Genomic DNA, 22,771 nt, shown 5'->3' with positions numbered 1-22,771 from the left:
CATTAAATCCAGTGGCTGTCATTAAAACAGGATAAAGCTGGAACTTCAAACATTGAATTGCCAGTTTTGCCCTTTTTGTTCGTTCTTGTTCTGAAGGATGAAAGGCATCTTTCATTCGGCTTTGTATTAACATCAGCTTACTGGAGTAACAGTAGTCTGTTACAAATGCTTGGCATCAGGCTTTGTTCAAAAACACGCTTGAAGCACTGTGAAGCATTCGCAGTGGCCGTCATCTCTCCAGCAGAACCATTACATAACTGCCATCACCTCGCCATCTCTTCACAGCCAGAGGGGAGTCTGAGCAGACTTTTATTCAGTCCTGGGAGGAGGGCCAGTCTGTTCACACAGTCACAGTAACTTGGCAGGACACTGAGACTGGGCAGACTGGCTCTCAAACCATCACCCAGACAGCCAGTCAGCCGTGGCAGGAGCAACAGGCGTCTGATGAGCTACAACAGAAGACAAAGGAAGACGAGTGGTCTGGCCTACTCCATCGCCATCCTCCTTTTCCCTTTGTCCCACCTTTTGATTTTGTGAAACAGCCAGGTATTTGTACTTCTAGCTTCATTTGTCATTCTACAACACAGAGCTGCACAGTGAAATGAAAGCTGTAGCCCCGTTCACGTTACACACACAGAACATATATACAAGTATTTAAAAGAAATAAAAAACACTACATACAGTTAATTATATACATATAAATGCCTTCTAATTCCTGCAAATGGTTATTTAGCAGTTTGCCATAAGGAAATCTGAACCCAGAATCTTTCACTTTGGCATGGATTTTAAAGAACATCTAAATTTTATTTTATTTCCGACCAGCATGCACTTGCATGCATGTGGTGCTATTCTGCTCTCTGTTTTCAAGCATTTGCAGTTTGAGATTTGTGTGTGTTTGCTCATCTGGTATGAAATTGTTCAGTGTTGTTTCTCTGATGTTGTCAGCTAAGCTCAGCTTGGCAAAAATTAGCTCTGTGGACAGGCTATTGCAACCAGCACCGACTCAGCAAGATGATTGGTTCCTTTACTTTGACCGAGTCTTCAGCCTATCCTCGCTTGAGCGTGCTGACAAACCATGTGAGTGTCTGTGTGGAAATATGACCTGCAAACATTTTGGGAATTTGAATACTGTTAGTACAAAGACAGCCTGCAATATGAATGAAATTTTAGTTCCTTTCATGGTTCATTGTTTCGCTTTCCCCCTTAATCTCTCCCCTAGCAAAGTTCCAGCTCCAGGAGAAGGATGAGCAGAGCATGCATGTGGAACTGACCAGTGAGGAGGTCATTGAGAGGCTGCAGGAAGCTGTGATCGTGGTAGACATGTTGAAAGAGGCGGATGTTTTGAAAAGGAGGCTGAGGGAAGTGAGGGATTTAGAAGAAAGGCTCCAAGAAGTGGATGAGATGGCAGAGAGACTTCAAGAAGTAATAGAAGAGGAATTGGGTAAGGAAGAGGTAGAGAAGTTAAGAGAGGAGGAGGAAGAACAAGTTGAAGGTATAGCAAAAACATTGGTGAAGAAGTCTGTGAGGAGAATAGAGGCAAACGATGATGAAGTGGATGCATTGGAAGAGCAGATAAAGCGGGTGTTTTTAAAAGACTTGTTGCCAGAAGAGGAAGAGGCCGAGGTGAAGCAGGAGAGTGAAAAAGAGGCGACAGACGAGAGAGAGAGGCTACACCAGATCGAACAGGAATGGCAAGATGAGGTGGAGGAGAAGATGTCGGATGTCGCCAGTACCAGTTCTGTTGTAGCATACCAGAAGGTGGAGCGCAGGACTAAGAAGAGAGTAATTGTTGTAGAAGAGAGAGGCCAGAAGCAAGAAGAAATTGATGATGTGCAGGTACGGGCTGGTGTAATGTCAGAGGAGAGGCTAGAAAAAGAGGGGACATGGCGTAAGACAGAAATACTGGAAGAGGTAACTGAGAGAAAAGTTACAGAGAGACTTCAGGCTGATGATCCATCTCTCGCAGCAGATAATGATGTCTGGTTCATAGTTTTCGACCGCTCTCCATACAAAGCTGTTTTCACACCACCAGGTACAGTATGCCATTATGCAAACAGCTTTAGACCTCTACTAATCTGTCTAATATTGTAATCTAATACTAATACTTATTTGTGTACCGTTTACGTTAACAAGCGGCAAAGTGAGTCCACAAAACCTTCTTTAGATTCAGTAGAAAGCTGAAGTTAATGGAGAAGTTAACAAGCTGGTTAAGATATAATACAATCTGTGCTGGGTATATTCTGGGTAATATTCAGGTGGACGCAGTGGAGTGAAAGTAATACAGCAGCCACAGCATTCGTTTTGTGGTGTATCCTGGAAAATTTGGGGATTTAAAGTGTTGTATTCTGTCATCAAAATGAAAATTTATAATCGTGTATATTAATATAAAAAACAGACTGACCCCCTCTCAAACCTCCCCCGGGCTGTGGGCACAAAAACACCAATATTAACATAATAACCAACTTTTTTTTTTTGCTTTTCTTGAAATTGTACTTGTCGGCTGTACAATAAGGTGTTTGAGACGCTTCACTGTGGATCTGCAGCCTTAGTAATATCGACACCTTAGAAATTGCTTTTCATCCCTGCTTCTCTTAGCGTGAGCTTTTTTGCGCTGCATGTTTGCTCCCACGGTCAAAGTTTCTGTGTCTTTACTGTCGTCATTAGTTGCCACTGCGGAACGTGTTCAAGTGAATGAAGGCGAGTATTTCACCTCAGCGACTGAGACTACAGTTGAAGAGAAAGCAGAGATTGTAGTAGAAGAGAGAGAAAAAAGAGAAGAGCAAGTGTGGCTTGTAGCAGAGATCCCACCACCACAGACCATCACAGAAAGAGATGATGACTGGTTTGTGTTGCTGGCTGTTGTTCCCAAAGAAACGCCTTATGTGCTGCCAGGTACTGCTTTTTCAAAACAACTTTGGCTCTCTTGTGCTTTATTTTGTGCTTTTTTGCTAATATAAATGAAGTGTGTATTACCGCTTTTGTGAAAATACTTTCTTCTGACTTTACTCATATCAGTTACGTTGAAGGGAAGCGACCCGATGGATACAGAAAGTTTTGTCTCTGTGGTTGGAACTGCAGCCGATGAGGAGATTAGAGAAGTAATAGCTGAAGAGAGAAAGATAATAGAAGAGGCTCCAAGACATCTACAAGAAATCCCACAACAGCCAGTGACAGACAGAGATGATGACTGGTTTGTGTTGCTGGATGTGGCTCCCAGAGAAGCATTATACGTACCACCAGGTATTAATAAAATCCCCTGTACTGCTTCACAGCTTTATCAAAGCAAGCAATTATCCTGAGCTTTGCAGACGCTCTTATCCTTAAATCCCCTGTACTGTCCATAGTGTCTGAGGATTTTGATCTCTTTTGTCTTAGTTGCTGTTGCAGAGCGTGTTGAAGTGTCTCCAGAAGTGCATGTGTCTCTGGTTGAAGTGACAACCACTGAGCGGAGAGAAAAAAGAGCAGAGATTGTGGTGGAAGACACAGAAATGAAACAAGTGCTAAGTGAAAAGCAAGTAGTAGCACTTCCACAGGCTGTGAGGGAGATAGAAGATGACTGGTTTGTGCTGCTGGATGTTCCCACGAGAGAACCATCATTTGTGCCACCAGGTATTGTCTGCTTTCCCTCCAGTCCCACCATAAAGACTTATAAGCTTATTATAAGTGTCTTGAAATACTCATATTCACTCTGTTTGTCATCAGTTACCACGGCCGAGTACGTTCAGGTTTATCCTGAAGAAAGCATTTCTGCTGTGGCTGAAACAGTAACAGTAGAGTCCAGGAAGGAGGTTGTAGTTGAAGAGACTGTGGTGCAGAAAGACGACAAGAGGCTTCCCAAGCAAATTATTTCAGAGCAGAAAATATCCCAGCCAGTCACAGAAAGAGATGATGACTGGTTTGTGTTGCTGGATGTTATTCCCAGAGAAATGCCTTATGTGCTGCCAGGTACTGCTTTTTCAAAACAACTTTTGCTCTCTTGTGCTTTATTTTGTGCTTTTTTGCTAGTATAAAGGAAGTGTGTATTAGCGCTTGTGTGAAAATACTTTCTTCTGACTTTACTCATATCAGTTACGTTGAAGCGAAGCGACTCGATGGATACAGAAAGTTTTGTCTCTGTGGTTGGAACTGCAGCCGATGAGATTAGAAAAGTAATAGCTGAAGAGAGAAAGATAATAGAAGAGGCTCCAAGACATCTACAAGAAATCCCACAACAGCCAGTGACAGACAGAGATGATGACTGGTTTGTGTTGCTGGATGTGGCTCCCCGAGAAACAGCCTATGTGCCTCCAGGTACCCGCAGCCTAAACTATTCAAAGATGATTGCTTTTGTTAAACTGAATTAAATATAAGGTCTCTGTCTGACTTTTGGCTGAAGCTAGAGTAAAAATTCTGTTTGTGAAGAGACAGTCATACTACCATCAGGTATATATAATATATTATGTTTGTACCTCGTCAGAATTAACTCTTATACATTATATTTTAAGACATTTACTCTGCATTTTTTGCAGCTTTTATGGTCAAACATTTGTCGATCAGCTTCTTTGACTCTTTGTCTGTTTGTGCCAGTTACTCCTACTGAGATTATTCCAGATATGAGGAAGACGTTTGAAGTCGAGGTGACACCCACAGAGACTAGAACAAGGAAGAAGATGATAATTGGTGCGGACAGCAGGCAAGATGAGACTCGTCTCCCGGAAATTAGACCTAGACAAATTGCACCACCGTCAGAGAGAGAACGGGGCGATGATTGGTTTACGCTGTTAGACATCATCCGTGAAAAACCTGTTTTCGTACCACCAGGTACCTTTCATTGCCAAAGGGTCTGCATACATTGTGCTAAAACGCACACCTGATGCTTTTTCATTTGCTTTATAAATATAAATAGCTCCATTAAATACATTTGCATCAGATTTATTTACCTTTATTTTTCTATGTCAGTTGCTGTGATTGAGCATTTTGTGGATGTGGAGGCAGCCACTGAACCAAAATCCAAATTCATTATGGAAGATGTGAGGTCACCTGTGAAGTTGGTGGAGATTGCAACCCCACCTCATCTGAGACGGGTGGATGATGACTGGTTTGTGCTTCTAGATGTTGCAGCAAAAGCACCAGGTATTCTGCTGTTTTATGTGTGGCTGTTGCTGTGAGAAGGAATCAGACAGAATAGCATGGTGGACGTGTTTCTGACTGAGAAGGCTTTGTGTGTATCCTACATTAGTGGCTTTGGACGAACGTATCCTTGTGCAGCCTGAAGTAAGACCAGCTAAAGAGTTTGCAGCCACAGAGCAGAGGATTACTATAGTGGAGGAGATGTGGCAGCAGGAGAAGGTGGTGCAGCAGAAACCAGGTCCAGCAGTGAGAGACGTGGAAGATGATTGGTTTATTCTCCTGGATGTGGCCACTAAGAAATCAGGTATAATCAAAAGGATTTAGTCCAGCTATACATACAAACATTTCTATTTGAGTGTGTTTTACAGTGCACAGTTATTCTATGACGTTTGATCTACTCCCCCTTACTGCACCTACTGTGTCTCAAGACAAAACCGTCATTTAACATTTTTAGATTTAGCTGGGCAGTCTGTTTCACTGTAAATGTAAGTGTCCTTTCTATTTTGCACTTTATTTCCACAATAATACCTGGTTGTGTATTTGCATTAGTCGCTGTCCCTGAGCGCATCCAGTTCCCAGCAGAGGTGAGAGCTCCAGCTGCTGTGGCCAAAACAAGGATTGCTATTTCCGAGATGAGACCACAGTTTGAGAAACGGATCCAGGAGGAAAGACGTCCGCTCACGCATACACATGTCAATGATGATTGGTTTGTTCTACTAGATGTTGGCCTCAAAGAGTCAGGTATTTTTTTTGTACCTGTGTGGGTTTGTTGTTTTGCAGATGAACAGCTCACACATGGTCACGCATTCTTCGCTCCATAAAATGCTTATTAACATTTGCAGCCTGTTAACAGGAAACAATGACTTCTCTTCACAAGAGAATGTGTCCACGGGTGGCACATTCACCGTTATCTAAGGAGCTCTGGCCGTGCTATGTTTAGCAGATCGAAGAAATAACGCTTTCTTAATCTCAGCATTTCACCAGCTCAACCACAAAGAGCTTTATAGGTCCTTGCAGCCAAACGTCATCAGCCTTTGCATCCATCATCGGATCGTAACAAGAACTAATCCATGCTTTTGCTCTCATTCCACTTTGTGGATACTCGCTTCTGGCCCGCCTCTGGTTCTGACGCGTGCTTGTCCTTTTAAAAGAGACTTAACAGAGTCCATAAGGTAGAGTATACACCTGCAGTGTGTGCGCTTATCTGATCACATCGAGGCTTCAGACTGTAAGTATGATGTGGCCACTTGCAAAGATGCATTTTTATGTGTTACTGTCTTTATAAGTTTGTCTTTTTCAATGCGCATATAAGCTTATCCCTCCATGACACATTGCGCTAAAACATTTTTCCTTTTACTCACTTTTTCCATTTTGTCTGTATTTTGTCTAGTGGTGAGCACACAGAGGGGCACCCGTCCTGTCAGTGCTCCGGTCTTCTCCCAGGCTGCTCTTGCAGAGGCTGGGATCCCCATGGCCCCTTTCGATCAGCCCCAGACCTCCACTCCTATCAAGACCGGTCGCAAGGACGAAAGAAAGCTGGAGGTCACCGTAGAAGCCATGGAGCCCTCAAAAATCGAGGCTGAGGTCAAGGTATTCATATTTATATTTCTCTGATTGCTGTTTTGCGAAAGATCAACAAATGATTTATAATGTGTCCTCATGTGTGATTGCCTGGGTATTTTGATTGTAGATAATGGTAACTATAAAATATATAGACCTTTTTTTAATGAAGTTGCTTCATGGTCTTTAATAATAAAAGACGCTTAAGTAGTGAGCAGAGATTGTTCTCTGTGTTCTCTGTGAGTGTGAACTGTGTCTCTCTTGCTGCTGTAGCCAGCAGTGTCGAGGGACCAGAGAGAAGTAGACTCTTCACTGATATCCACCATCAATGGGGACATTCAGGTTAGTGTCAGACACTGGCCTCTTGCATGTCGCCCCTTAGAAGACTTGTTTCCACTGAGTGTTAAAGCCAACAGGCAGAGGATGCTAACGTGTGTCCCTCTCTCCTCCCTGGGGTAGCACGAGTCTGAGGCGATGAGCACGGAGGTGGTGCGAATGCGAAAGGTCAGATTCTTAGCCTTGTGTACGTTTCCGTAGCCATTTCTCCACCTCCATTCTGATGATATTGAGCTTCTCCATCCAAAAGACTAATTTCACCCTCTTCTCATGTTGTGCTTCCATACGGCTAGGTCTTAAATGAAATCCACATCAGGTTCGATGCACATACAGTATATTTTAAGAGGTAGAAAAATGTAAGAATAGATGGAATATGTAAGCAGTGAGTAACTGGTGTTAATAGAATAATATAACCTCAATATATGATTTTACACATAAAAAATGACAAAGCATTCATTTCTTCTCATTGCTTGTTGTTGTTGTAACCCCTGGAATGCACACATGCATGAATATAGATAAAATGCACTTTACTAAAAAAGTGGCATGATAACTGTTTTATCACATTTCTGTCACTCCACCATTCTTTGTTTTTTCCTCATTATAAAAATAGAAATCTTAAATCAGTTCTCTAAAGCCTTTGCTTTGTTAGTACATTGCAGTGTGGCCCCATGGTCACTTATTTAGCCTTATTAGCAAACTATTTTGCATGCAGACTCCTCACAGCTGTCTTTGTCCGTTGTATTAACACTAGTGAATTTCGTAGCATGCATGTCCAAGGTGTGGCAGTTTAATGCCAGCACACGGGGAAACTGAAAGAAACCCACACTCTTTTGTTCTTTTCATTTTTCACAGAAAAGAGCTAAGAAAATTGAGGGTGACTCAATTTATATCAGACATAGCCTTTTAATGTTGGAGGTTTGTATCCCTTTTGGAGATGTCAGTCTCTGTCTGCATTTTCTTGCTCTTTGGCACAACGGCTGCTGTTTAATATCACGCTTGCATGCGGCATGATTCACACGTTTTGCATCAGCATAAATGATTGGTGTGTGTATATGTGTTTGTGTGTGGCAACGTAACTCTAATCTGGTTGTTTCAGGAGAGTGCTGTTGAATGTACAACAAATACGTACGCACTTGTATACACAAACTTGTTACTGCATCCATACTCTGTCCCTAATGATCAGCTCTGTGATGTGGTTGATGAGCTATGGTTTAAGCTAATCAGGGACAGCAAGAGCTTCTCATTTTTCAAGCCAGGATTCACAAGCAGCTCCATCTTTATATGATATATATATATTTTTTACAGATCATCAGTATTCTCCTGTTCCTGCTAAACTCTTTCTACCTCCATCTCATTCTCTAACTTGCCAGTGATGCATTGCACTTACTCAGCAGTTATGCAAATGAAAATCTCTTGACCGTAGAAATGAAAATGTAAATAATGATACATCTTAGCTGTTGTATATGAAAGGAATGGCATTTGGAGAAACACTTATCATTAAGTTGCTCTTTAGTACCACAGTAAGTCATGGTCAACCGTTAAACACTTCCGTTCGCTGACTAGAACATCATCTGCAGTATCTTGGGTACCAATATCAGTTCTCAATAAAGATCAACTTGATGCTAAATGTTGCCAAATCAGTGCTGCTACTGTTGCTTTTGTTCATTTGTGTTAAATGAACGGGTTTCCATTTATACTGAAGCTTCATCTTCGACAGCTTGTACCATGTCTGCTATCATCGCCTCTTCTGCTCTTTGATTTACAGCTTGTGTTCACGGCGTGTTTCACTGCAAGCCTAATGCTATGAAATAGATCCTCAGTACTGTGCTGTATAGTTAATAGCCCATACTCATCCAAACTCCAACTAAATCAACTTTGATAAATCATGGCGCCGACTCCTCTGAACCTTTCCTTTTATAAACCAAAATCTGGTTTTATGAATCAGCTGCCAGATTTGATTTTTATTTTGAAAATTAGTCGCTGATAATCTATCAAGAATCCACATAGTATGATCATCTAGATTAAAGGCCCCTTTTAATTTATGGTCCTTTAGAATCACAAATTAACCCTGCTTCTGCTTGTTTTTTTTAGTGCAATAAATCAACACAAATTCATAAACACCAGAAAGCAACATAATCTGACTCTTTTTTTCTTTATTCTCTCCTGTTTGTTAATCTATCCCTCTCTCCCAACTACGAACATATCCTTCATCTTCCCTTCCCCTCCCCATCCAACTTTCACTATCCATCTTCCCTCATTTTTCCCCCTCCTCCACACTGTCTTTCCCCTCTCGACTTTGCTCTGATAGGAGTTCAATAAGCCTCAGGAGGACTTGCTCAAGCATCATGCCAGTATCACCGAGCTGAAGAGGAACTTCATGGAATCCGTCCCAGAGCAGAGGCCCAGTGAGTGGGACAAGCGCCTCTCAACACACTCTCCGTTCCGCACCCTGGGTATCAATGGTCAGCCTCTGCCCAGTGCAGATGGGGTAAGTAACACCAGCCATCAAATCCTTTTTAGTTGATTGAACCTTTAAGTCTGTCAGTTCAGGAATTGGAGCATACAAAGTAAAACATTAATTTTATGATATAATTTAATTCAAAAATCAGTCATTGAGACTTAAGAATTCCTGAATTGACTTGGTTAAAGCTGTATTTATACATACGTCATTCGTTTGTTTTCCATGGCTCTGCATTTTCAGAGATCTTTGCAGTGTGCATGGATTTGTAACGGAACAGAAGAACCTGAAATTCTTGCTAACGTCTTGTGTTTGAGTCATTTTTAAAAAAGTTTGTGTAATTTCGAACATTGACTTGCATTTGATCGTATTCTTTTTTTTAACATGATGAATATATTCAAACAAAAGAAATTGATACAAGAGGAGATCAGGGTCTTCCAGTCTTAAGTGTCATGGATCGTGTGTGCATGTACAGACCTATTCAAGGCAATGGCATGTGGTATGCAACACATGCATGTGTATGAAGAATGCAGTTGGATTTGTTGAATAGGGTCTGTACTTATGTTCACTTAAAGGACTGGTGTGGGCGAGGCATCTTTGGGACAGGTTGTCCACTCTCTGAGAACTCACTTTGGTTCATCTAATCTGCATTGGATGCCTTCGAACCCCCGACATGTTCGTATTGCATGACTGACGGACCTGACGTTAAAAGTTTACCGCATGACTCTTTCATGAGTTTTTGCACGTTCTGACACTGAGCAGAATTGATCCTTTCCCCTCTCCTCTGTCCCTCCTCCATTGATGTGTTTTCTTTCTGCTTTTAGTACTTTTTTATGCTTTGTGCTCTTTCTTTTCACACTGCTTTTACCTTTCTTTTGGCTGCTGCTTTCTCCAAGCCTCAGTTGTTTTTCCATGAAGAGACAAGGCCTCATTCACAGTTGTATCAGAAGCCCCACTCACCCTGTAGTAAATAATAACGTAACTATCACAGAATTCCAGTGTAAAACTGCTATAAGTGTATCATTACTGGTCGTAACAGTTACGTTGTAGTTTATTGAGATAAGATTATATGAAAGCTATTCAGTGGACTAGAAACACAATCTACTGAGGTTCATTTTGCATGCCTTTCGATGAGACTGCAACATAACTGTTTGGACACAAAGCACTTTTACACTCTGAGGTAAATGCCTCCAAGTACATCATATTGTCAGGATGCATAAGAGTTGCACTGAAATCAAAGCAAAGCAAAGCTGACAGCTCAGAGTCTGTAGTGAGGAGATGAATCAGAACAAATATACAAAATGTTTGATGTGAGCAGTCAACATTATGACACTGGTCAAATGTTGTTTGCCTAGTGGAGTGGACACATGCTGTTTGTGCTCAATTTTGCAAGCCAGTTTGTCATTGTAGGCCTCTGCTGTGAGAAAAGTAAACGTTCATATTAACAGCACAAAATGTTGGTTTGCAGCAGAATTGGTCCTGCTAGTGCTGATGGGCTAAAACGGCAGGGCTAATTAAAAATATAAGATCTGATATTATGAACCGCTATCACACCTTTATGTTACTTCAGATTAGTTTTGAGTTCATAGCGTTGTTGCCACCCAGCAGCCTCCAGCCAGATCAAATTTCATTTACTGCTCAAATGCAGCTCTGCGCTGGGTAGTTAATGGGGCATCTGCACCAATTTAACATCCTCAAGCTAAAGGCCCAAGATCATTCCAGCTGTAGGGACTCGATTGACCTTAGCTTAGTGAAATAGTTCCATCTCAAAAATGTATAAAATGCATCTTTTTTTTAAAATAACATACTACAAGAGTGGATGGCTTTCTGTCTTTTCAAAAACAAATGGAAAAATATAAAGATGCATGTTAAAATGCATGTGCCAGTAACATTTCCATGCTCTGGACAACAAACATTTCTTTTCAATTGAAGTCCTTGCTATTACATCTCAATTTAATATTTTCAATAATCAGTTATTGCGCAACTTTGGCTTTTACAAGTTCAGTTCATTTTCAGTCATTGCAAACATTTCAAAAAGTCTTCCCTCTCATCTGTCTTCCCTCCTCCTCCTCCTCCTCCTCCCCCTCAGTTTGTCATCCGCCTCCCACGCGGCCCCCTGCTAGACTTCTACTCCAAGCGCAGCTGAGGGGCCGTCTCGACGCTGTGGAAATCCCACACAGGTGTGAGTGTGACCCGTGGAGACCGCACCTAGTCCATCTACCCATCAATCTCTAGCTTTCTCTTCTCCTCCTCCTCCTCCTCCTTCCTTTGCCTCCTCTTCAACGTCACTGTAGCATTCTTCATCTCTCATCCTCTGCTCCACTTCAGAAGCTGCCCTTCTTTTTTTTTTCTGGCCTCTGTGGAACAAGACTTTTCGTTCCGTCTGTTTTCCACTGCAGCACAGTTGACCTGGTTTCTTCAGCCAGAAACAGACCTGTTCTCCAAAGATTGATTAGGACTGGAAATGACAATCAACCCACTACTCTTTTGCATTTTCTGTGATTCCTTTTGGACTTTTAATCAGCCAGTATTACCAAACAACTGACTTTTACATGGAGGTTTTTCATTGTTGACCATATCACTTTGAGCCTGCTTTTATACACATTTTGAGCTACATTTATATTGTCGCTTGTATAAGGATATTGTCTTCAGATAAACTGATCACTGTGATGTGATTTTTGGATACATATATACTTTTTTCCTGAACCCACATGAAGTAAGCACTAGAAAACGGCCGTCTTGTTACTGAAAATGTATCAATATTCTTTGTCACAGCGTAGTATTTCCTGTGATGGGAGACCTCGAGGCAGCTTAATTGTAATACTTATTAACCTCTTTGTCCTTCACCAGTATTTGGCAAGGCAGTATGTAGCAACTGTAAGAGAGTCCTTGTTGCATGACTTTTTGACAATCAACTTTGACCAAAGAATAAAAGGCATTCCATATACAGTTCATACGATTGTTTGTTCCTTTCAAGGACCCTGGATTTTGTCTTTTAAGTTTCAGATTATTCCTCATTCATTATTTTTTAGTTGATGACTGTAGTGTGAGTGGAAAATTCAAGCAAAAAAAAAAAAATTTCAATTTCATTCTGACACATACTCAATTATATTCATGGAGGAAGTAAACAATATGGAGCGATACCTGTATTCAGTATCCATTTTATTTGGTAACTTACTGTGGCATGTGTCATCAGTTAGGAAAAGGGCACATTGTGGCCATGAAGGGATATATATGGTCTGCAGTAATGTTTTGTTGAAACATTTTGTCATATGGTCAACTATAAGCCAAAAAAATGGATACTATACACACTATATACATAGCTGTATATTTGTAACATGCATGCATGATAATCTATGTAACTGTGACTTATTATACATACCATGTCAGCAAGAAATACTTCACCTCCCCATCATCACATAGTGACTATGTTGTGTCTTTTTTAGAGTGTGTGCGTTAGTCTCCTTTGCGATGGTTCAGAGACAAAGACTGCACACGAGGAAACCAGCAGTCATTTGGGCTTTTCAGGCATACCAAGTCCCACTGTGAGCCACAAGAGTGAGCCTGATAGTGTCGAAGCCCACGGTGCTCCAGTTGAGGAGGAGTCACGTGATCAAGAAGAGGTTGTAGTTTTTGAGACCTCCTTGGTGCCAATCGTGGAGGTGGAGATGGCGCAGCTGCCTCCCTCCCTCAACCCCTGCTGCAAAGCTTTGGGTGAGACCCTGGAGGAAGAAGGATCGTATCCCAAGGTGTCGGAGTGCTCTGGGAGGATAGTTGGATCTTCCCCAGCTTCCTATTTCAGGAGCGATGGTCCACGGGTCATACGCTGCTTCCAGGTAGCCTCCTGACCCCCTCAGGGTGATGCTGATTCTGTCTCTGCTCTGGCCTCTGTATGATTTCAAGGCTGCCACACTTGCTCACTCCTTTGCAGCAGCGTTACAAATAAGTGCGATGTGAATTGTGCTCATCATAGTCAAATGTAAATCTCTGGTTGCTGCAGAGGTGTTGCACAGTGGTGTGCAAAGCTCTCAACTATGGTGATGGGTCGCTGTAACACTAGCACATTCTTCTCTGTCACACACTGACTTTGCTTTCATCATCTTTCCAACCTACTTGTGGCTTTATGTTTCTTTTGTAGTAGTCGGTGGTGGGAAGGGAAGTAACTAGGTGATTCTGCTGTTCCCAAAAAAATCATGATTGAAACACATTTGGTGAGAAGAAAGGGCTGCTGCGGTGAAAATCAATCCACACAGGCAATGGCTTAGAAAGAAATGCATGGTGTGAAACAAACTGGTTGCTGTGAAGTGTCTGGTTAAACAGCCACTCATGGGGCTATGCTCCCATCCACAGCCCCCTCTGGTGCAGACCCAGACAGTCACCATCACTGCTGTCTCCAACTCCTTACCCAGTGGCATCTCCACCACAGAGGTCCCTGTCGTCCCGACCAAGACCTTCATCTATGAGTCTCCAAAGGTAGGGGCTCCAGCACCTGCTCAGCCCAGATCTGTCTCAGCTATAGGCCAGCCAGTTTGCATGGAAGAGATATCAGCACTGTAGAGCAAGCAGGTCTGGGAGGACCAGGCCAGGGGGCTCCAGAATGAGCATGAGCCAGCACTGCACCTTCCCTGGCTGAAGCTCAGAGTCACATCATCTAAAAATGATTATTCACTCATCTCTTTTTGGCATCTCAGGTGACAGATGACGGGACAGACGACAAAGATGGCACAACTGTGTCCAGTTCCAAGACCGTTACCTCAGAGGCCACCAGTGGCACCACAGTCACCACCACTACCACTCACATCTCAAAGGTCCGCAGCACAATCTGTGTTCTTGGTTTGTCATTTTATTTTATTTTATTTTATTTGTCTCTCAATTATGTTTTTCTTCCCTCTACCAGGTAGTGAAAGGTGGATCTTCGGAGACTCGTGTGGAGAAGAGAATTGTCATAACTGCAGACTCTGACATTGATCAAGATCAGGTATAAAACCCTCTGTGCTAGAAACCCTCTGCCCATGACACACAACACTAATGGACAGAATATTGAAGAAATAGTTTGACATTTTGGGAAATACCCTGATTTATTTTCTTGCTGAGAGACGAGAAGATTGATGCCGCTCGCAGATACATCTCAGTTAATATGAAGCTACAACCAGGAGACACTTAGCTTAGCTTAGGATAAAGACTGGTAGCCGGCTTCATAAGTAAAGGACAAACATGATAGTTGTATCAATCTTCTCATCTAACTCTCAGCAAGACAGGAAATATTATAAATATATAAAATTTGAGCATTTCCCAAAATACCAAATTATTCCTTAAAGGAAGGGGATCATTTTGACTTTACTAATTCATGTTATGACTAATACAAGTGCACATGTTTGTCTGTCTTGCAGGAGAAAGTTGGCGGAGCATCAGCATTGTAACAGAATCATCACCTGCATTTACTCCTTTTGACTCTCCACTTCCGACATCCCTTCATCAGAGTGCAGCACTCAACACACAGTGACCAGCTCCATCTGCGCACACATATCCAAAAAGTAATATCTCTGAAATCTACACCTAAAATTATGGATAACTGAGTAGAAAAATCTTAGTAGATCCTCTTTGTTTTTGTTTTGTTTGTTTTTTCAGTCGAGCTGTTCATTGTAGGTAGAGGAGGGCTGCACGGTGCTCCACTTTTCAAATGCTTGTCTCATCCAGGTGTTAAAAAAGCTTAGTGAATACACTTTCATTGGTTATCAGCATTTTCAGTTGAGTGATCTCAGTTATGTTTGCTTTTCAATGCTTTTATTTTACCTAGTGGTTTTTACATTGTTGATTTTATACAAATGCACTGTTTCCTCTCTAGTTTAGACACCATTATCAGCATTTATTCCCTTGGTGCTGCTAGGGGAACGTTAAGACTACATTCAAGGGAACTTTTTTGTTGTTGTTTACTTGTCTATTTAATTCAGGAGCGACATTTTTAAACTAAATGAAATGACATACCTCGCATCAATGTGTGAACAAAGATAGTCTGTGCTCAAATTTGGACAGTTTGTTTGGCTTTGTTCACTGCTCAGGTACAAAAACAAAAACATCAAATCTTTTCTTCCCTAACCAGCCAAGAACCAGTAGCCTACACATTATTGTAAAGTTTGAATTAAAAAATTGATCTATTTTGAAATATTTCTCTATTTTATAGAAGTAATGCTTTTATAGTATTTGTACAAATTTAAGGTTTTTAAGTTATTCATATCCATCTGCTCATTAAAGTGTAGGTTACCATTGTGCTGTTTACTGAATTTTGAGGTCTCTATTATAAGACCTGCTTACCTGTCTTGCCTGACACCCTGAATCATTCTTATTCGTTTCCTCTTGTAGTCCACCAAGTTTATCAAACCTTTCACAATTTACATATGACAATGGAGTGCTTCCCTCAGCCCTATGTTTGTTCAGTAGCATAGAAGTCATAATTGCTTTGAATATATTTGGTTGATAAGAAAAGTTTTACAAGCTTGGGTCTGTTTATCTCAGGTTTTGATATTCTTTGTAAGACTACAGACCTCCATATGATTGTATGAGGAATGTCCATATATGTATATCCATCCCTACTTTAAATGTACATTTATGTTCAGCCAAGTGAGGTCAAGAAATGCAAAGCTTGTCTGTCACAGTAAACACACATGTAAAAGGTGAAGGCAGCTGTCCCAGTATATGTGGCTTTTCTCTCATAGGAGCACAAGTTGTCTTTTTTTACATGTTCTACTATACAGTAATTTATTTGTAAAGTAGGAACTGTCTCATATGATTTGATGTACTGTGAGGTTTCAACACAAGCTGGTTTCCAGGCTTCCACTAGAGATGTCACAATGTTAAATATTATCATCCAAGTTTGTAAAGCCTTTTTACCACATAGTCGAAGTAGATTGCTCTCTCACTTGCTGTTTCCTGTACTTTTCCTTAGAAGAGAACATGCTTAAAATATATACAAATCCCTTTTTAGGTAGCATGTTTGTTAGCAAACTTTTTTTAACCCATAAAGAAGCCATTGGTATTGTAGCTACATGGAAAACAACAGAAACCTCTCCTGGAAGAAAATGTAGAATTTCACTTCAAGAAAATAGTTTTTAGACAATGGAAAATATTGTTGCTTTGTGACTTATCCCTGTGTTTTTATGAAAAAATAAAATATGCATTATTTTGCATTTTGTTGGGGCTGTCTGTGTGTAAAGCATACAACTTCATAAGTATGAATGAGATCTTGGTAAGAAATAAATATTTAATGCTTTTTCACTTGTTCCACAGTAGATGTTGCTGCTGCAAGTTCTACACCAAACTCTTGAGACTGTCACATCTGTCTATATTGTAATACCATAATGTAAACAGGAAACTACAAATACAGGATTATCAGGAAAATACTGTTACAGTTGCCTAAACAATCAAGTACATACATAGCCACTGAACGGCGTAATATTCAAATCAAGCACAGGTCCATTTTTAACAAATTCTTACTTTCTACCTCTAATTTGGTATTCATCGTTTCTTGGAAATAGCACCACATTTACACACTGCTGTACAGATAAATTCCTTAATTTTAACAGAAAAAAATTGATTTGATTTGATGCAATTCAATGTTAACATTCTAAAGTATTAACTATCATTGATAAGGCAAACCTGTAACCTTTCCTGTTACATTCATCACCTGCAATTAGGCCACCAAGCACACTGTAGCTTTCACTATCAGAGTTAAAGCTTCTTTTCTGTTTCAGAGAAACAACCGTAAAATGTGAAAAGATGGACTGACATCAATTAAAACTGAACACTGTATCGGGAGATTGGCCCTTTAGAAATAATTACATGTTTAACACAGAAAAACAAACCTGCTAAACTGTAACAGTGTTTCACTAATGAGAAAATGTCTATCAACACAAAGGTGAGTTTGGGGAACTGTACAGGTATTCGTTGGGACTCTTATGGTCCATTGCTTCAAACAAGAAGTAAACAAAGTCTTTAGAGTCCACTGCACTCATTCTAGCGAATTGTCTTCACTGGGCTCTTGAAACTTGATGCAGCCTGAAGTTGGAGTTGATAAGCCATTGGGTGAATTTTGAAACCATATAGCCTGAAAAACAACAAAGAACATGAAAGACAATCACTCCCTGGCAACTTCCTTTTTAAAAATTTGAGATGAAGGGCTGAGTATTGAATGAAATGTTTTGACACCGGTGCCAATACGATACCTGAGTTTCAGTACAGATGCCAAAACAAACAGTCTAGAATGACTGATTTAAATTATGATGGTACTCAACGCCAACTTTTGGTACTTGACATATTTTAAAACTCTACTACAGACACATTTTGGTTGGTATCAAAAAAGTATTAAGCAAGGTCGAATATCTAGGTCGACAAGCACATACTAATAAAGACACGATAATGCTAGTTAAAAAATAACTAATAATAAATCGCGTCAGATCAAACATACCTTGGCACAAACTGGTTGGCAGGTCGCTTTGGGCGATACTCTGGGTGCACCATGAACAGCATGTGGGGGAACCCGGTCCCAAAATAGGCTCCGTCTGTGTGGTGGTGTCTGGAGGATTTGGGTGTGTAAACATCCATGCACTTTGGGCAATAAAGCTTCACCATTGCTTCTCCAGGGATGTCTGACAACCCTAAATCAGACAAGAGATACGCGATATTGTCGTGTCGTCACAGCCACTGACAAAGGTACAAGGTTCAGCATGGGTTTTGCGTAATAAAGGGAGAATTTGTGAGGGTATGTGAGTATAAAGAAAAAACAGACTTACCAATAGGTAGCATTGGCTGATTTTCACAATAGACTCTGGGGCAATACCCAAAATCCCCTTGTTGATACTTTTCCAACTACGGAGAACAATACATTTAGAAATCACAGTTGATTCTTGTCCTAAAACATGTAAGAACTTGACATTATTAAGTAATAGCCTACCATCTGTGCAATGCCTCTGTTTGTGAGGATGTAGCGTGCATGTATAAGCCCGTAGAGCATCTCTGCTGCCTGCTCTATCAAGTCGCTCTGATTGGGGTTATCTTCAAGTTCCTCATCTGTCAAATTAAAAGTGACGTAGGCAGTTAAAGCATCGACTCTGCTTTATTTCATTTCAAGTGGGAACTGCTACCCTCTTGATATTCTCACCTGGCTCCAGGTCAAGAATCATGTCCAAAGCCTGGCGATAGTGAGGCACCTGCTCATTCAAACCCGTCAGGTTGAACTTGTCCTGTATGTAGTCTTCATCAACCTGTAATGCATGATTGAAGACGGCGAATAGCTATTAATGGCATCAATTACTGTTGCAACAGCACATTGCTCCAGCACACTGATCTGGAAGCATTACATAAGAGCTTAACGGGATTACTTAGATGCTGCCAATGAAGAAAGCAAGGAGGTAAAATTAGAACTGGACTGTGTGTGAGTGCTAACCTATCAGACAAACCAGTGTGTTACACATTGATGCCTACATTTACAACAATATTCCTACTATATTGATGCATTTTTCCTTTCACGTGTAACCCTTAGGTGCTTTTTGAGTGAGAAGGCCTCATGTGCTTAGGTGGAACAGATTAGTAGCAAACATCAGAGGGAAGTGGCTGTAACAGGCAGCTCTTACTATAGGACTTAATGTGAGGCCACCAAATGGCACACATTATTATTAACTAGCAAAATGATTACTTGTGTGAAATTTAATTGCCATCTCCAGGTATGCTTTCAGGGCAATAGAAATGTGAGATGTAAGATAAGATGAGATAAGCCTTTATTGATTTGCAGAGGGGAAATTTGGTTGTTGCAGCAGCACAAGTACAGATAATGGTGTGCAAATGTGCAGTTACACAGACAGTATAAGCCCAAGTACATGTATTTGTCATTTTAACCATAAAAATACAGCTGAGATGAAACATTGCTTCTTATGGACCAGAGCACAACAACAAAAAACACTGAAAGTTCATGGGTGCATCCAAAAAACTATGGATGCAATAAGGTAGATATAAAACTATGAAATGAGTCATTTCTTTTGTGACATGCAAATTAGCGGTAGAATCAAATTGAGGCTGCAATCTAAAATCCCAGTTTAAGAATAATCCGGGGGGACTAACCTCACAGAAGAACTCATTCCCTCTAAGTCCACAAAACCAGGATATCCAGGACACCTCCTCTGAGCTGCTCATCCTCCTGACAAACCAAAACAGAGCTGCGGTGAACCAGGGTTCATTTGTGCATCCTCACCGGTTGGCTAACAGCTAAAAAACCCGAAGTTCACATGTAAACTTTACAAACACAGATTTAACTTTAACATTTTATTCAACCATAGGTGCAACAAACTGATGCTGTTATCAGTATTCATATTGAACAAAATGTAATTTTACGGTATATAATAAAATAATCCCTTGAGTTTGCGTCTGTAACCTGCTACCTACGTTAGCTCTTGATTACACGCTAGCTTGCGTGCTAGCGTTCGTTAGCGTTGACACGTATATTACAGATAGTTTGGAAATTATTTATTGTAACTGCAATATGATTTTAAAGGCACTGTATCCTGCATGTATACACCTGTTTTCAGAAAGTCACTTTTACTCACCCTTCTCTATATTAGTTAACACATCAACTTGCAAGCTTGTGCTAGTTTATCCTCGCTCCCTGAATGACATATACCTCTTCCGGTCAACCAGACGTTTCAAAATTAAGTTCTTCATGACGCATGTTCTCGTAAGCTTCCGCAGAGAAAGTTAATGTGTATAAAATGAGTTTGGTGTAAGAACAGGAACAAAACACAATTTTCTTTTCCATTTTACTTTTTAATGAATTTCCAGCAAAACTGCAAAATAATATATGTGCAAAATAATGCATATTTTTGGTAACATAGAATTCATGATTGTTTCGTTTCGTAGGTGTTGTAAAATGTTGCCCTACACCTTATATGAAAGAGTGATATTCCCATGTTTTTATAGCAATATAGGGGTATTTTGTCTGACAGATAATGGCTACTCCCATGTAGAGTCCATACATAATTAGGCTATGTCTTGTATTTAACAAGCAGCTAAAGCAACATCATATAGACTTACAAATCATTTGGTTGCCCATAATGTGGGAAATTTGTCCTGTGGTCATAATCACACAAGACAGAATGTACAAACATTTTTATGTTGACTCCAATACTTCACACAAATTGCACATTTTGGAATGTGTTTGATGTTTTTTTCCCAATTGACATGCATGTTAAAGCATTTAGGTGATGTTTAAATCTGACAAAAGTCATATTGACAGTTATTCCCTGTTGCGATGGACAGCTCCTTCAGGGCAGGTCTGAAAAGGTTTTGCGGCGAGGTGGTCCAGCATCCTTGGGCTCCTGCTCCTTTCCCTTGCCTTCAAACATCAAGATCCTTTAATGAAGAAAATGGCATGTCAGCTGCTATTTTATGCTAAATCATCAGACATCTTAGGCACTTCTTTAAAGTACTTAAAGTACTTTACGTGCTGAGCCAAAGTTGATTCTTGGTGCCAAACTAGTAGTTTTATAAACTAGATTTCAGCTTAAGGCCATCAGTATCACTAGTAGCACAGAGTCCAGTACCTTAATATTTTTTAATAATTTGGGGACTTAATCTCCCTTTAACCTTAATCCTCCTGTGACCCAACTTTAAGTCTCCACCCATTCTTTGAATCACCCATTGTTTACTCACAGTTTCAGAATTGCATTTCTTTTTCCCAGCATCATATTCAGGAAGTCATTGTAGCTGATAGTGTCTTTGGATGTCCCTCCAACCACCTCTGACATCATCTTTTTCAGCTCTAAGTGAGTCTTGGCCAGTCTGAGTTTTTCCAGCATTCGTTTCAACCCCATTATATCTATAAAATCAATAGTTCAAAGAAAGCAAATAAGTGAAAATAGTTTCTAGCAAATATTTGAAAGCTGTAAGATCAGTGCAGTTTTACCTATTTCTCCTTTGTCATTAAGATCAAACTCCATGTATTTCTCTGTAATACAAGCAAATATAATCTCATTCCAAAATGTTTGTGCACTAAATAACAAAATACATTCACAGTGTCCTTGTACACTCACTTTTAAACATTTCAAGCTTTGAGCTAAGGTCTTCCTCTTCTGCATACTGGGCATCGGAGAGAAAAGCCTGGAGGAGTGATAGTTTAATGATACCAACAAATCAGACATATTATTATTGGCATCACACAGGAGTCATGTTCATGCCCATCTCCTATGTGTAGAAAAGTTATTCCAACTATCTCTACTGTAACCTGATGACATTGCCTAAAGATATCAATTTACCTCATTGATAGAGTTCAGTTTTTCTTCCTGTTGAGACTTGAAAAGACCATATGCTTTACCTCCTGTGAAACAAGATACGAGACAATGTAAAGATAGTCAAATGACAAACAGACATAGCAGGAAGAAAAAGGCAACCTAACCTTGAGCACTGTTGTCCATTTCTGTGCACAGTGCTGAGAGCATGTGAAACCAACACTTAGAGTGTCAAAAGCTATGGTGGCGTTTCTGTATATCGAGCCACAAGAGGAAGTGAAGTTACAAAGTTTCAGTTAGCATTAGTGAGGTTCCTCTGTGGGTATTTAAGGCTGCAGCAAACAGGTCAACTGGAGGATGCACATCAAAACATTCACACACAGTCTGAATTTCACTAGACACAGTGGGGAAAAGCACTGTTGTGTTGCTCAATAAAAGAAGTTTGCATACAGGATATCTGCTGTGTAATGGCCGAGGATGGGCTCATTCACATTTATAAGCTCTGATACAGAAAGTGATACATCTCTACCAGTTTAAAAATAAGTTGACATCCTAAATAAGGAAGGAAGAGTGATGCAGCAAGGAGAACTGTCTTTTGAAACAGAGAGAAATGCACATCACACTGCAGAAATAATCTGCTTATGAGGCATGTTTGAAATAAAATCAAAAAAACATACGCATTTTTGTAAACTTTCATTATTCAGGAAAGTTTCACAGAGACTGATGTCCCAGTCACACCCCTCTTTTACTTCCTCCACTTACATTTAAACATGACCTAAATAAATAACTTGACATCAACATGTGCACTTGAGGTCTTTTGTCAATTTGATGTAATGTGTTGTTCTTGCCACATGGTGGCTCTGTTGGCCACATAATCAGGGGAACAAAAAGGAACTCATGTTTAAATGTGCAGGTAGTTTCATGTTGAGACTTCCATGCTACTTAGAGAAGTGGAGACAAAAACATAAGTCAAGCAGAGAATAATCTTTTGTCTCTCCACTCGGCTGCATTGCACAGAAAATGGCACATTTTAATCCAC

The 22,771-nt window shown here is 40.4% G+C and overlaps 3 protein-coding genes across 3 annotated transcripts in view; 1 reads left to right on the top strand and 2 right to left on the bottom strand.

Moving 5' to 3' along the window:
- Window positions 1–16,645, top strand: part of LOC139289945 (uncharacterized) — a 32,743-nt gene extending 16,098 nt beyond the window's left edge. The window contains exons 12-33 of the mRNA XM_070911617.1: window positions 286–546; window positions 946–1,077; window positions 1,220–2,032; window positions 2,665–2,892; window positions 3,016–3,240; window positions 3,376–3,609; window positions 3,703–3,945; window positions 4,069–4,290; window positions 4,567–4,800; window positions 4,939–5,112; window positions 5,219–5,413; window positions 5,659–5,850; window positions 6,500–6,699; window positions 6,943–7,011; window positions 7,129–7,173; window positions 7,858–7,920; window positions 9,314–9,493; window positions 12,910–13,299; window positions 13,814–13,936; window positions 14,155–14,271; window positions 14,361–14,441; window positions 14,854–16,645. Coding sequence (XP_070767718.1) covers window positions 286–546; window positions 946–1,077; window positions 1,220–2,032; window positions 2,665–2,892; window positions 3,016–3,240; window positions 3,376–3,609; window positions 3,703–3,945; window positions 4,069–4,290; window positions 4,567–4,800; window positions 4,939–5,112; window positions 5,219–5,413; window positions 5,659–5,850; window positions 6,500–6,699; window positions 6,943–7,011; window positions 7,129–7,173; window positions 7,858–7,920; window positions 9,314–9,493; window positions 12,910–13,299; window positions 13,814–13,936; window positions 14,155–14,271; window positions 14,361–14,441; window positions 14,854–14,883 — 4,451 coding nt within the window. The 3' untranslated portion in view covers window positions 14,884–16,645. The remainder of the gene's footprint in view (window positions 1–285; window positions 547–945; window positions 1,078–1,219; window positions 2,033–2,664; window positions 2,893–3,015; window positions 3,241–3,375; window positions 3,610–3,702; window positions 3,946–4,068; window positions 4,291–4,566; window positions 4,801–4,938; window positions 5,113–5,218; window positions 5,414–5,658; window positions 5,851–6,499; window positions 6,700–6,942; window positions 7,012–7,128; window positions 7,174–7,857; window positions 7,921–9,313; window positions 9,494–12,909; window positions 13,300–13,813; window positions 13,937–14,154; window positions 14,272–14,360; window positions 14,442–14,853) is intronic.
- A 62-nt stretch (window positions 16,646–16,707) lies between these two features.
- On the bottom strand, window positions 16,708–20,124 carry LOC139290514 (casein kinase II subunit beta). Its single transcript, XM_070912310.1, has 7 exons — window positions 20,056–20,124; window positions 19,574–19,649; window positions 18,618–18,720; window positions 18,411–18,526; window positions 18,250–18,325; window positions 17,925–18,114; window positions 16,708–17,564 (listed from the first exon to the last, which is right to left on the bottom strand). The coding sequence occupies exons 2-7, from the start codon at window positions 19,643–19,645 to the stop codon at window positions 17,474–17,476; spliced, it is 648 nt and encodes a 215-aa protein (XP_070768411.1). The 5' UTR covers window positions 19,646–19,649; window positions 20,056–20,124; the 3' UTR covers window positions 16,708–17,473.
- A 141-nt stretch (window positions 20,125–20,265) lies between these two features.
- Window positions 20,266–21,961, bottom strand: LOC139290157 (allograft inflammatory factor 1-like). The gene is made up of 6 exons (XM_070911851.1): window positions 21,900–21,961; window positions 21,760–21,821; window positions 21,538–21,604; window positions 21,411–21,452; window positions 21,158–21,323; window positions 20,266–20,857 (listed from the first exon to the last, which is right to left on the bottom strand). Exons 1-6 carry the CDS (start codon window positions 21,940–21,942, stop codon window positions 20,770–20,772), a joined length of 468 nt encoding a protein of 155 aa, XP_070767952.1. The 5' UTR covers window positions 21,943–21,961; the 3' UTR covers window positions 20,266–20,769.
- Between the last annotated feature and the right edge of the window lie 810 nt (window positions 21,962–22,771).

The sequence above is a fragment of the Enoplosus armatus genome, chromosome 9 (genome assembly GCF_043641665.1).
Source record: "Enoplosus armatus isolate fEnoArm2 chromosome 9, fEnoArm2.hap1, whole genome shotgun sequence".
NCBI classification, from domain to species: domain Eukaryota; kingdom Metazoa; phylum Chordata; class Actinopteri; order Centrarchiformes; family Enoplosidae; genus Enoplosus; species Enoplosus armatus.
The sequence above is the reverse complement of the archived record's forward strand: the minus strand, read 5'-3'. Positions and strand labels throughout refer to the sequence as shown.

Coding starts and splice junctions, on each gene's coding strand:
- LOC139290157 (XM_070911851.1), bottom strand. CDS start 21,942: ATGCTCTCAGCACTGTGCACAGAAATGGACAACAGTGCTCAAG. Junction 21,822..21,899: donor AATGGACAACAGTGCTCAAG/GTTAGGTTGCCT, acceptor CTTGTTTCACAG/GAGGTAAAGCATATGGTCTT. Junction 21,605..21,759: donor AACTGAACTCTATCAATGAG/GTAAATTGATAT, acceptor TCACTCCTCCAG/GCTTTTCTCTCCGATGCCCA.
- LOC139290514 (XM_070912310.1), bottom strand. CDS start 19,645: ATGAGCAGCTCAGAGGAGGTGTCCTGGATATCCTGGTTTTGTGGACTT. Junction 18,527..18,617: donor GATTCTTGACCTGGAGCCAG/GTGAGAATATCA, acceptor TTAATTTGACAG/ATGAGGAACTTGAAGATAAC. Junction 18,326..18,410: donor ACAGAGGCATTGCACAGATG/GTAGGCTATTAC, acceptor TGTTCTCCGTAG/TTGGAAAAGTATCAACAAGG.